General features: G+C 39.2%; 1 protein-coding gene across 2 annotated transcripts in view; it reads right to left on the bottom strand.

Moving 5' to 3' along the window:
- Positions 1-13,999, bottom strand: part of Specc1 (sperm antigen with calponin homology and coiled-coil domains 1) — a 130,716-nt gene that overhangs the window by 20,577 nt on the left and 96,140 nt on the right. For both annotated transcript variants that reach the window (XM_033762755.1, XM_033762756.1), the window contains exon 11: positions 3,449-3,565. In XM_033762755.1, the coding sequence (XP_033618646.1) occupies positions 3,449-3,565 (117 nt within the window). The remainder of the gene's footprint in view (positions 1-3,448; positions 3,566-13,999) is intronic.

Below are 13,999 nucleotides of genomic sequence, written 5' to 3'. Positions count from 1 at the left end.
CTAAAACTGAGAGCTAAATAAACCTGTTTTTATGAAGTACCTAGCCTCAGATATTCTGTTATAACAACAGACACTATTACTTCTCTTAGGTTATAGACACTGGGTGACCTTCAGTCACATAATTTTAAGTATCATCTATATGTGCCCTGTCCAAAAAGAGTAGCCACTTATGACCTGTGGCTATTTAAACTGAAATTAATTAAAATAAAACAGTTCTTCTGTCATACAACTACATTTCATGTGCTCAATTTCCCATGAGGTTGGTGACTATCACACTGGATAACACAGACAGAAGATTCCCATCATCTTAAGAAGTTCCATTATGCAGCGGTCATCTGTTATTGATGACTTCCTGATCTATACTTTCAGCTTGGATCACTCATCTGAACTCCAGACTTGCTATCCAGTTTCCTTCTTGACATTACCATCTGCATATTTCATATATTTTGACTTAACATGATTTGAAACACAACTTTTTCTCCTTAAAATGTTTACTAATCCTCTCCAGACTGCTTCATAGATGGCAAAGCACCCAATGTAAGCATGCTTTAAAAATTTAATATACTCTGTGGTAGTTAATTTTATGTGTCAACTTGTCTCTACACGGTATCCAGATATCTGGCCAAACATTATTTTAGATGTTTCTGCAAAAGGTATTTAAAAAACATTTAAATCAGTGAATTCTAGGTAAAGCAGATGATAACCCTCCATGATGTGAATGGGTCTAATCCAGTCAAAGACCTTCTTAGAGAAAGATTAACTTCTTCCAAAAAGAAGTAAATTTGCCAATAGATGGCATGCAGATTTGAAGTATCAACTCTTCCCTGAATCTCCAACCGTCAGAGTACCCTACAGATTTTAGACTTCCCAGCTTCTATCATTATCAAGCCAAGTGCTTAAAATCTCACCTCCCTTCTACCCCCTATTAACACCCAATGGTTGTGCTTCTCTGAAGAACCTTAACTTCTTGAAAATTTAAATCATTTTATTCATTTATTATCATTACCATGACTATTCCATTTATTATCATTACCATGACTATTCCCTTTATTATTTAATAATAATGATAATGACTATTTAAATCTTGATATGAGATAATCAAAACAGAACTGTTAAACTTCTCTTTGCCTTTCTCATTGAAAACAGTCCTGTCAAGTCGGGCCGTGGTGGCACACGCCTGTAATCCCAGCACTTGGGAGGCTGAGTCAGGAGGACTGCTGAGAGTTCAAGATCAGCCTGGGCTACATAGTGAGTTCCAGGTCATTCTCAACTACATAGTGAGATAGTGAGATCCTGCCTCAAAACAAAACAAAACAAAAAAACCCCACAACAACAACAACAACAAAAGTCCCGTCAGATCAGACATCTGAAAGTGGTCTTTGACTCCTTCCTCTTCTCCCTCCTCCTATAACCAACTTGTTGCCGATGAGTCTACATCCAAGACATATTTTGAAACCTTATGTATCTTTCCTATTGCTACCACTCTAGTCCCAGTTAATGGATGAAGCCAAAGACACTGAGCTTTCCAAATTACTTTTGCAAAGGCCTAACTCAGAGCTCCCCTTCATTTTTGTTTCCCTTACAATTTCTTTTTCACATAAAGGTCAAGAGCTTTTTAATAAATATTAATCAGCTCTCCACTGTTTAAAATTATGCATGAAGCAGAACGTAAACTTATCAGAGCCATCCTCAGAAGGGAGCTAGGTATGGCTCTCTCTATCTGTCCCCTGGCATCACAGGCTACTCTTCTCTTCCCACCAGAACCTAGTGCCTTCCTTCCCCCATGTCCTTGCCAGCGCCCAGTTTTCCCTTGCTTGTGCTGCTCTTTTGCCCTAGAAAGCATCATTAGTGCTTTGCATGAAAGCCTCCTTCACTCTCAATCTTCAGACAGTAGCCTGAGTACAACCTCCTTAGTCTCTAACCTAACTTGGATCTCTGGCAGCTGGGGGTGTAGTTCAATGGTAGAATGCCTGCATGTCATAAGCAAGACCCTTGGTTCCATCTTCAGTACTGTATAAATAAATACATAAGATCCAACTATTTAGTCTCACAGAATTGTTTATCTCTTGGCTCCTATAATTATTTATAATTTTACTTGCTATAAATTACTTCACATGTTTATTGTCTGTCAACCACATAAGGGCACACAAACATGCCTTTGTTGTTCAGTGTTGCCTAGGTACCATGGGTGGCAAGAAACTGTTAAGCAGATGAGTACAGGGCCCAGCATGGTACTTCCTAAAGCATACTCTATGGAATATGACTCTGTAGGATGCTATAGGTCAGGAGTTGGCAAACTACTGCCCACAGGCCAAATCTGGCCCACATCTTGTATTTATAAATAAAGTTTTATTGGAACACATCCGTGCCCACCCATTTACATTTAGTTCATAGACATTTTAGCTTGATAGTAGAGTTGTGTATTTGTGTCGGAGACCAACTGAGTCACAAAGCCAGCTATTTGGCCCTTAAAGGAAAAGTTTGCCAACTTTCATTTTTGGTGGTGCTGGGGATTGAACCTAGGGCCTTTGTACTAAGCTACATCCCTAGGCTTTTTTTATTTTGAGACAGGGTCTTGTTAAATTGTCCAGACTGGGCTTAAAGTTGTGATATTCCTGTGTCACCTCCTAGAGTACTGAGATTATATGTGTCCACTACCACATCAGCCTACCAACTTTGTTATGAGTTATTACAGTAAAGCTGAAACAAGTCAAAAGATTCTGTGGATATGATATACACTGCATTAAACAAAGTCACATACATTTCTTTAATGTTGAACATCCTGAAGTCTTTAATATGCAACTAAAAATGTGATACACAGTTTCCATTTTTTGAGCAGGGAATCATTTTGATGGCATTTGCTGGTTATTTGGAATAGACTGCTTTATTTTTTATTTCTGCAACCCTGGAGAATCAAACTCAGACCTTATGTATGCTAGGCAAATACTAATTGAGCTGTACTCCCAGCCCTGGAATTAACTTTGAAAAATCTGGCTAAGGTTTTCAAACCATGAATATCAGATTCCTTCAGGGATTTCTCTGGAAAATGTGAGGCAAGAACTTCTTAGTGGCCACAGTAAACTGGCCTACACTGTGTTTTCCTAGGTAACAAGGGAGGCTGAGGCAGAAGGATCACTGAGACTTTGAGGCCAGCCTGGGCTACACAGTGAGTTCAGGGCCACTCTGAACTATAAAGCGAGATCCTGCCTCAAACAAAACAAAACAAAAACAATTTATCCTAGGTTAACTAGGGGTATGTATTGAGAAGGGAAGCTGAAAAGTATTTACTGAGGACGGGACCCCAAGGTGCAGTTAGTAGTTACCATGCTGGTATCAACAGCCTAATGTCTATTCTAGCTCTATAAATGTCACCCCTATTGGGATGTATCAACAGAATTAGGACTTCCCCTTGCGTTTCTAGAGAAGAACCAAGACAGCTGCGACTTACTTTTTCCTGACTGTTCAATTCCTGGTAAGGGATGTGGGCAGGCAGGTAGGTGTGGAGCAGAGCACAGAAGGCCAGGCCATCACTCCAACTACTGCTGAAATTGGTGATGTCAATGTTCTGTGGGGAGAGAAAAAGTGGTATTAAATCCCCAAATTGTGCAGCATCTCGCTCTCTCTCTCTCTCTCTCTCTCTCGTTTTTGGTACGGCAACATGAGCTACATGAAAAAACTACCCAAATCTGTGGGCAGTACATTTAATTTTGGTACCAGGAATAGCCTGGTGTTCAAATCTGCACAGGGTAGCATGAAGAAAGGTGTCAGCACCCAAAACAGTAGTGAATTCCAGTCTAACCCCTCCCTGGGTGACTCACTGAAGGCTGAGATATCTCATTTCAAATTAACCCCACTAATTAGCTTTGCATATCCCAGCATTCCTCAGATTCATCTGGCCAAGGAAAAATCATCATTAACATTACCACTGTCATCACCACCACTATCATCGTCATGTAGAATCCAATCAATAAATAGACTAAGACTGAATAAGAGCATTAATCCCCTCAGAATTGCTTCTGTTTCTAGACTCCCTCTCTCAACTGGAGAGGCTCCTTAGAAGAAAGAGAGAATCTTTCAAGGCTTAACAGTCTCTGTTAGCACATCAAACCTGTTAAGCTCCTCCTCTAAAGGTGGGGCTCCTGGAGGTCGCTTGCTATGCAGTCATAAAGAAACTAAAATGTAACTTTAAAGAGACACCCAGGCAGATCCTTAGGCTAGCTGGAGGTTCCAGAAGACCTCTTCTTCTAAGACCCTCACACCTTCCCTGCTTAACCTCATAGGGTTTCTTTCCCTGTATTCACAAAGCTTGCCCGAGATTCACTGTCAAGTTCCAAAGGCTATGAATGCTTTTTTCATGCTTAAGCGGCTTTTAATGCAGTGGTTGCTCCAATGTACTATTAATAGCATGTGAGAGGGGCCTGCATGACTGCAGTAGTAAGGCCCAGTGATGACTGTATGGACTGTAAGTCTGTTCTGAGCAGTTTTAGGGAAGTAAGAGAAATTGGACATGGCTCCTTCTTGCAATCTCTTCATAGCTGCTGGGGTTTGAGGGAGGAAGGGGGCAAGGAGGCCCTATATCAGAATACTCTGACTCAGGGAAAGGGGAACCAAGAAAGTCTGGAAAGGTGAAGGGCAATGGTTGTTGGCTTCTTCTGATGGAGTGAATGTTGACAGCCTCTTCCTCCCTCTGTCCAAATGACCAAAAGCAACACTACAGCAGGTCAGCTCCCTGACTGTCCTAGAGAGGCTGTTTAGAGGGTTTCTATCAAAGCTGATTTGTAGCTCAAAAGAAGGGAGAAGTAAAACATGGCATGAAGTCAGGTTGGAATAAGGAAAGGAGATTATGGAATTCATCTCAATGTGGGTATAACATAATTTTGGAGAATATACATAGATGAAAATACATAATAAAATATGGTATAATGTTTTCTGGGAAGCTTCCTTAGCTTCTTAGTTTTGAGAGTAAACTGTCTATGACTTTATTTGGGTTTTTAATCTACATTTTCCCACCCAAGAGTAGTTCAAGCTAGCTGCCTCTTAGCAATGAAGCTGGAAAACACTTCACTTGACAGATGAAGAAATCGAGGCTGACAGTGGTACACATATCACACATACAGCTTACCTGAATGGTAGAGACCCTAGGAACCCACATCCTCACCTTCTAAAACCTCCTCTGGCTTCTAGCCAGAGTCCAGGATGATCCTGATGAGCCCCAGAGATTCCCCCCAAAACACAGGCTGTCAGATGTGTCCATGAGTCTGCTTTGCAATTACATTCATTCAAAGGATATCCAGCTGAAAGCAACACACCACCATAATAATGCCTCTTCATTCTGGTTAACATAACTGAAGCACAACTGATGGGTGATTAACTGCTAAGCATCCATATTACATAGAAGCCTGAGGAGGCCCTTATTGTAAGGGACCCCCCTTTGGTTTTCAGGTCAACTATATAATAGCTAAGACCACTAGGAAGCTACTCATTTGGATTTTTAGCTTCAAAGCCCTTTTGGGTTCAGCAGCTACTGATGAGGCCTAGATACTGCATCAGAGAAAGGACACCCTTTGATTTTGTGCTTTCTGAAGAGGTCTGTGTATTTTAAAAAGCAGAGGACAGAAATAGGTGAGAGGACATGATCTATCTAGCTCACTTACAAACCCTGGGAAGAGAAACACAGGAGAAAGAAGAAAAACAGCCTTGTCCACTACATAGCATTTCAGTACATACTAAATCTAATTCCCTTCTTTCCTTTCTTTGCCACACACAGGTTGCTTGAGCTCCCATCTTCAAACCCATCTCTCACATGAATGTGATGTGGAGGAGTAAAAGCCAGGCTTTATTTTCAAAGGTTGCGTATTCTTGTGTATCATCTATAATGACACCGATGGCATCTGAGTCAATGGGGCCAAGCACAGCAGCATGCCTGTAAGTGCTCCTTGAATCTAGGGAAGTGTGAACAAGAAGGCTGAGATAACAGAGAAAAGATTTCAGAGATCCAAGTAGTACATTAGAAACAACAGAGCTGAGTGGAGAAATAGCCTCTCCAAGATTTGATGTCCACGTGCTGGAATATAGCAACGTGAGGAGGATAAAGAGAGAGGTGGGTTCCCAGGACCCAGCAAATATCTGAAGCAAGAAGTGAAGCCCACAGGGAGAGCAAAGAGAGAGACTTCACTGAAGAAGGAGGTGGCAAGCAGTGCTCTCTCCTTGAGCCTTGACACACTGTACAGGAAAGGCAGCTCAAACCTGCAGTTGCATGGTTACTACCAGTGACCCCAGAGGCCTCCATGGAGAAATGCACCACAGGAATGGAGGAATGGACATAGCAGACTGCAGTGGCTGGTGAGTTACCTGGGTTCAGATGACCCCCAGGAGAGGGTGATTCTGGGAGAGAGAGGCCAACTGAGCTTGGAATTCAGAGCAGCTGCAGGCTGGCTCTATTTAGGTGAGGCAGAACTGAGTTCAAGTTGAACTCAAGAGGTAAAGAAGCCAAGTTCAAGCCAGTAGGAATCACATGGAATGTGGCTAAACAAAATGGGTTCCAGCCTCACAGCCAGAAACCAGCCTGAGCTTCAGAACAAAAGGTGCGAACTTGCTGGGATTATCCCCTACTTCATTGTTAATCTATGGCTGGCTTGTTGGGATCAATCAATAAAGACCTGAACTCTGTCTGCTCACTTGCTCTACCAGTGACACCAGAAAGACACCTTGAAGGGGCTTTTTGTTGGGGGGGGTGGTATCAGGGATTGAACTCAGAACCCTGCACCGAGCCAAATCCCTGGCCCTTCTTCTCTTGCTTTTGTTTTGTTTTTTCTTGTTTTTATATGTGTGAAAACTGTTTCTAGTTTTTTGTTTTGTTATTATTGTTCATGCTAAAATCAGGAACAAGACAAGGATGTCCACTATCACCACTACTGTTCAATATAGTTTTGGAAACATTAGTCACAGCAATCAGACAAGAGAAACAAGCAAAAAGAATAAAACTAGTAAACAAGGAAGTTAAATTATCATTATCTGCAGATGACATACTCTCTATAAAAGACCAAGAACGCCACCAAAAAGTTTTCTAGACTCAATAACCAAATTTTGTAGAGTAGCTCAATACAAGAGCAACACACAAAAATCAATAGCTTTCTTGTACACAAACAACAGACTCACTGAGAGAGGAACAGGAGGAACAACTCCTTTCATAATAGCATCCAAAAAGAATGAAATACCTAGGAATTAACCTAACGAAAGAACTCAAAGATCTCTACTCTGAAAACTGTAGCATTCTAAAAAAAAGAGACTGAAGATGGTATCAGAAAATGGAAAAACACCCCTTGCTCCTGGGTAGGAAGAACCAATATAGTTAAAACGGCCATACTTCCAAAACTTCTACATAGATTCAATGCAGTCCACTTGAAATTCCAATAGCATACTTCACAGACCTTGAGAAAACAATCCAAAATTTCATTTGGAACAAGAAGAGACCTAGAATAGCAAAAGCAATTTTAGGCAACAAAGACAATCACAATCCCCAACCTGAAACTATACTACAAAGATACTGTGATAAAAACAGCATGGTACTGGCAAAGGAACAGACCCCAGGACCAGTGGAACAGATTAGAAGATGTAGAAACAACTATACACAGACATACTCACCCACACCTCACTTTGACAAAGGAGCCAAACATCCTCACTGGAGGAAAGATAGCCTCTATTAAAAATAGTGCTAGAAAAACTGGATTTCAATTTGCCAAAGATGAAAACTAGACCTGTATCTCTCACCATGCACTAAACTAAAATTGAAATGGATTAAAGATCTAAACATTAAAACAAAAACACTAAACTGGCTGGAAGAGAGGTTAGGTAGAACTCTGGAAGACATTGGTATAGGAAAAGATTTTATGAATAAAACCTCAGTTGCACATGAACAAGCACAATCAACAAGTGGAATCTCTTCTTACTAAAAAGCTCCAGCATAGCAAGAGAAAACAACAACAGTGTGAAGAGACAACCCCACAATGTGGAAAAAAAATTTTTACCAGCTGTTCCTCAGACAAAGGTCTACTATCTAGAATATATACAGAACTTCAAAACAAAATCAGACTTCTCAAATTTAAAGACCCTATCCATAAATGGGCATCTGAAATGAACAGACATTTCTCAAAGAAGTAGAAATAGCAATTAAACATATGAAAAAATGTTCAACATCACTGGTCATTTGAGAGGTTCAAATGAAAATAATGCTGAGATTTCACCTCACTCCAGAAAGAATGGCTGTTATCAAGAAATCAACCAATAACAAATGCTGGCAGGGCTATGGGGAAAAAGGAACCCTTCTCCACTGTTGGTGGGAGTGTAGACTAATGCAACCACTGTGGAAATCAGTATGGAGATACTTCAAAGAACTAGGATTGGAAGTCCCATTTGATCCAGCTATTCCCCTACTGGGTGGGTATCTTCCCAAAAGAATTAAAAGAATCATACCACAGTGGTATATGCTCACTCATGCTCATAGCAGCACAGTTTATTACAGCTAAAAGTTGTAAACAGCCCAATTGCCCATCAACTGGAGACTGGATAAAGAAAAAAATTTTTTAAATAAAATGGAGTACTACTCAGCCATAAATAATGAGAAATTAGGGCCAGGGATTTAGCTCAGTGGCACCATGCCTGCCTCATAAGCCCAAGGTGCTGAGTTCAATCCCCGGTACAAAAAAAGAAAGAAAGAAAAAACCAATTGAGAAATCAGAGACATTTATAGCTAAATGGATCCACACTGAGGTGATACTCTTATGTGAAATAAATAGGACAGACATATGTAAATACTGAACAATTTCTCTGGTGTGAGAAACTGAAAGTATAAATAAGGATCAAAAGGTACAATAACTAATGTGAAATAAGAAGAAAAGGTCTAAAGGGGAAGGGAAATTAGGAAGTATTGGGGAAAGGAAAGAAGGGAATAGAATTAATTTGAGAAAAGGAAAAAATGGAAAAAAAGTCTTTGTAAACAGGGAGGGGTAGAGGGCTCGAAGGGAGTGCAGGGGAATGGGAAAAAATAAGAGCCAGGATATATTATGTAAAAGTACAAATATGCAGTGATGAATGTCATTATATTGTATACCTATAAATAAAATATATCAATAAAATTAATTAAAAAATTTCTCCCCTGAGAGTAAAATTGCCATACTGAGCACATATTTATTGTACAGAATTTTCTGGTTTATTTTATGGTTATATAACCACAAATCTAGTTCGTAAGTTAAAGGTGAAAAATTAACAGTTACGACACTTTGTTATTTCCTAGGCTGTATTTGATGCTACCATTACTGCTGAATGTACTGCTTTAGTCAAGGTGACATAATTGTTCTAATCAGTTGTTCTTTCTAGTAAACTAAGACTGAGATTGTCTAAGGATCATAATCAATACTATAGGCCAGGGCCAAAGAACCAGGAGCCAGGCCAAATAGGCAGCCTCTTGTCATCCCCAATAAATTGAAGAGGTAGGATATTGCAAAAGACTCAAACCCAAAAGCCAGCTATACCTAGAAGATATATCTAAGAAGTAGTCATTTCCTAAGGGTTCTAAATACTAGCAATAAAGTTACTTGCCATAAGCAATTTATAAGCATTGACCCAGGAATTAAACTAAAAAAGTCCAAAAAGCCAACAAATCAACCAAACAAACAAAACGGAAAATGAGAAGGTACTTAAGCAAGATGCAACCCCAACTTCCAGCTCACCAAAGGTAAAAAAAAAAGGGGGCAATGAGATGGAACAATTTGGAACCCACCCACTCGGACTCTGTGAAGTGGTAACAGTGGAAGTAACAAAGCAGATGAATGAAGCTCTATAAAAAATAAAATCAGAAATATTTTCTTAGATGATGGGGACCATAATAAAAGACATAATGACTCTAGAGCAGATACTGATTAAAAAAGAGTTTAGGAAAATGATGGAAACCATGAACACTCGACATAGCAAAGAAATGGAATCCATGAAACCGAATGAAATAGATATCCAGGAGATTAAAAATTCCTTTGAACATGTACACAGCAGTATGAGCCAATGTGGAGAATATCAGCTACAAAAGACAGGAATGCAGTTAGTGACCATGAAAAAAAGATTTTTTAAAAGTAGCAGAGACCATGAAAAATCAACCCAACAGCTGCTAGATGATGCAAAGAATAACATAAGGTTGATGGGAGTCAATGAAAAAGCAGAAGATAGTTCAAAGGACATTACAGAAGTCATGGCAGAAAACTTCCTAAGCAGGGAAAAATAATTTGACATACAGATAAGTGAGACATATAGAACTCTTAATTACCCATGACCAAAAAAAAAAAAAAAAAAAAAAACCCTACACCGAGGCACGAGGACCAAAATATATAAAAGATATTGGGAAATGGGAATAAAATGTTCAAATGAGAATGTGGAGGGAGGGACAAGAAAAAAGAATAGAAAGCAAAAATGGAAACAAAGCTTTTAAAAATAAATAAGGAGGGTAAGAAGGGTCAAGGTGGGAGAAGGGGTAAAAAAGCAAGACATAACATATACAGGTACAAATTCCCTATAACAAATGTTATCATTATGTAGATCTAAAAATGTATCAATAAAATTTTTGCTTCAAAAAAGAAATAGAGCTGAGGAAGTCACTCCCACCCATTTAATTTCAAATAGAATCATATGGCTATTCCTCCTTTTACTGTCCTAAGAGAGGTAGAAAATAACATAACTCAGGAGAACTCTGATGCTCTAGGCAAGAGCACATGTGTGTTGGATCACCTAGCCTTGACTGCAGTCACCTTCACCTTACTACCACTTGCTAAGAGTTAATATGTACTATTATGTCATGCATATAATTAAGATCAGAATGAATTCTGGGACAGGCATGTAGGTCCCTAAGATGACACACACAGCACCCTGCCAATCATTTCTGTTGATCACACCTAGAGATTCAGAGGGGAGACCTGGGCTAAGATACATATTATTCAAATTCTGAAAGCCTGAATTATTGGGTGCTGCTATTATTGATTCTGTGTACTAGGACCTATCTGCAGGCTTTTGCTTTCCTGTCACCCAGGTACCACTTTTCTGTTTGTGCCATTTCTTGGTCAGCACAGATTTGCCCTTGTGATCTTCAATAAATATAATTGCTTGCCCCTTGCTTCTTGGTGTACACTTGGCAATTCTTTGTTCTTCATGCACAAGAGCCTGGACTATATCTGCCCATTATGCAGTAACACTAGGGTAGAACTTTGACTTTCACTTTGTGAGTTAAATAAACTAGAACCATGTTTCCTGTGGTCAGTTACTGACCACCAAGAACAGGGTCTGGGGAAGATGGCATCACTCTCCTAGCACAGGTGACTGTTACCATGCTAAAGAACCTGTGTGTCCAAGCAGGCCAGATTCTCCCCCCATCTTTTCTTCTTGTCCAAATTTACTTTATACCTAAAGGATTTAAGACTTGCTAAATATTCTCTTCCCAGGACATGAGAACATTTTATGCACACACATCTTGTGTCATTTATGATACTGTTAAAATTACGGGAGTCACTTACACTAGGCCCCAGTATACCAGATCAAACCAAAATCGAGTCATTTATGTTAAATGCTACTATCAAACTGAAACTTTAAAGATATTTTCTATGACATAAAAGTTTTCTCTGAAAACTGGATTTCAGACTACCTGAGTCAGCATGATAAGGAAGTCTCTGCTTTTAGGCTTACAAAATAGCAACTGGAAATCACTCATATTACCCATTGCATTCCATTTGTTTGTTAGACTCTTCTGTTTCCTTGCTTCCACCTTTAAAAATCTATTTCCTGCCAATAAGAACTCTATTTTGTAACATGGAGGCTGTCCTGATTCACAAACCAGGAATAAAAACCAGTAAGATGTACAACTACACTTGTGATTTTTGTCTCTTGAAACAGAACAGTATGAAAGGTCATCTTCCTTCATCAGCACAATCTTCAGAAGCATTTTGAGAGGTCAAAAGGATCTAAGGATATGATGAAGCTATCTATCTCACAAAACCGAAAGTGTCCAGTGCAATGATTAACTAAGTTCCATTTAAGAGTAGCTTTTTATTTTTTTATGTTTTTGTTGATGGGGGGCAGTACTAGGGATTGAACCATGCTAGGCAAACACTGTACCACCAAGGTATATTTTGAGCCCTTAAATTTTGAGATAGGGGCTAAGTTGTCCAGGCTGGCTTCAAATTGTCATCCTTATGCATCTTGAGTAGCTGGGACTCCTGGCATGTGTCACCAGGCCTGGCCCATTTAAGAGTAGTTCTTGAGGGCTGGGGATTTAGCTCAGTGGTTCCACCATCTGTCTCGCAAGCACAAGGACCTGAGTTCAATCCCCAGTACCAAAAGAAAAAAAAAAAAAAAAAAAAAAAATTTTTATCTTTAAATTTAAAAAAAAAAAAAAAAAAAAAAAAAAAAAAAAAAAGAGTAATTCTTGATCTGTAACTATAAAAGAATAATAAGTTGAGGCTTAAATATATAAGATCAAAGCTATGATAAAAATAGCAAACAAAATTGCCTGTTACTTCAAGAATATTCTATCTTTTAAAATAAGGATTTAGAGCTGGATGAGGTAGCACAAGCCTTTAATCCCAGCACTGTGCAAGGCAGGAGGATTGCCACAAGTTTGAGGCCCAGCCTGGGCTACACAGTGAGTTCAGGGCCAGCCTGAACTACAAAGGGAGACTCTGCCTCAAAAAACCAAAATAAATAAGGATTTATTATGAAAACTACAAATTTAATCAGGTAATCAAACCTACCATCAAGTCAGGAAATATTTCTTTTATTCAAAAACTATATTCTCCCTGTTTAAGACTTATTGTTCTAACACTGGTAGAGATAGAGAATAATCAGCTATGATCTATAATGTCATACTCAACCCCAATAGCATTAAACTGGCAATTTTTTTTCCTGAATGCCATTTGAAATGGTCTCTAAATCCACTTGAACACTGAGTGTCAACAATTCCAAACTCAACACAGCTGGTTGAACAACTAAAATGTGTGTACACTTACCATACCTCAAATAAGAGAGTGACTCTCAATCTGTAAAGCCCTATATACATCTCAGCTGTTGCTTTTGTTGCAATTATTTACAAAAGTAATTTTAAAAAAATCAATAACTGAGGCATATGTTCATGAGCTTTAAGGTATAATTTCATGAATGGATGTTAGTTGCTATAGCACAACTTGAATATGCTCACGTTTTTTGTTTTACACGGTGTAAGATAAATCACATACACAGATGAGCTGATACATGCTTTGTTAGATGTTTTCCCTTTCCTCCCTGATGAAGAGCTACATTGCTTACATTACTGTTCACCTGGTACTACCTTATTTAGAGACTGCTGTGAGCTGTGTGGTGGGCTGGGCTCCCACAAGCAGACCTCAGGGGAAGTCAAGGAGACAAAGAATGGGAGTAGGCACGTCTCAGTGAGCAAGAAGGAAAAGACAAGTCAAGATCTTAGGCTTTAGGCCAGCATTTTTTTTTTTTTTTAAATAGGAGCCTCAAATGCAAAGATGGCAACATTCCCAGCATCTCCATAGAAGCTTGCTTAAAAGATGTGCTTAAAAGAAAATGTAAAATACAAAATGTTGTCCCTCTCAGTACGGAAGTCCTTCCAGAAAAATGAACACACTGAATCATTATATGAGAAGCTAAAACCTTAAACTTTGATCTTAACACCCAAGATTGCCTGGCTGGAGTGGTTAGGAGTGTGGTCACAGTTCCAGAAGGGTGAATGCAGAGGCAGTATTCTTAACACAGTAGGAAAGAAGGAAAGCAAAACCCAACAAGAGTATTTGCTTCTAGAAGATTCATCTCATTTACTTCTTGTAGCCTGGAAACACCAACACTTTTAAAAACATTAGTCACAGGGAAAGTAGGCTTCATAGCAGGCAGTGAAATGTGTTTGGCGCTCAACTCCACTGGGTACACAGCTAGATTTTATGGCAATGTGACCTTATTCCCAATCTAT

This window comes from Fukomys damarensis, unplaced genomic scaffold, assembly GCF_012274545.1.
Source record: "Fukomys damarensis isolate Sample0158 unplaced genomic scaffold, DMR_v1.0_HiC HiC_scaffold_13, whole genome shotgun sequence".
Lineage (NCBI taxonomy): Eukaryota > Metazoa > Chordata > Mammalia > Rodentia > Bathyergidae > Fukomys > Fukomys damarensis.
The sequence above is the reverse complement of the archived record's forward strand: the minus strand, read 5'-3'. Positions and strand labels throughout refer to the sequence as shown.